General features: G+C 45.6%; 1 protein-coding gene across 1 annotated transcript in view; it reads left to right on the forward strand.

The window, feature by feature from the left end:
* Positions 1–230, forward strand: part of LOC119591045 (loricrin-like) — a 1,103-nt gene extending 873 nt beyond the window's left edge. The window contains exon 3 of the mRNA XM_037939772.1: positions 57–230. Coding sequence (XP_037795700.1) covers positions 57–230 — 174 coding nt within the window. The remainder of the gene's footprint in view (positions 1–56) is intronic.
* The last annotated feature ends 101 nt before the right edge of the window (positions 231–331 follow it).

The raw sequence follows: 331 nt of genomic DNA on the forward strand, positions 1-331 counted from the left end.
ATCCTTTGGCGGGGGAGTGAGCAACACTTACAGTGGCCCAAGCAATAACTTCGGAGGCTCTGGCGGAGGCGGTGGAGGAGGATTTGGTGGAGGATCCTTTGGAGGAGGATCCTTTGGCGGCGGAGGTGGCGGTTCTTTCGGAGGTTCAGGCGGCGGTGTGTCTGGCAGTTACTTGCCACCCTCCGGGAAATAACTGCATCTACAGGAGAAACATATGTTCTATTAAATGAATGTAATGCATATTCTGAGAATAAATTATTTAACAATGAAGAAATTTTTAGAGTCGTCAATACATGAAAATTAACAAGAACAGTGAATATTCTCGATTTTG

Source organism: Penaeus monodon, chromosome 28, assembly GCF_015228065.2.
Source record: "Penaeus monodon isolate SGIC_2016 chromosome 28, NSTDA_Pmon_1, whole genome shotgun sequence".
Lineage (NCBI taxonomy): Eukaryota > Metazoa > Arthropoda > Malacostraca > Decapoda > Penaeidae > Penaeus > Penaeus monodon.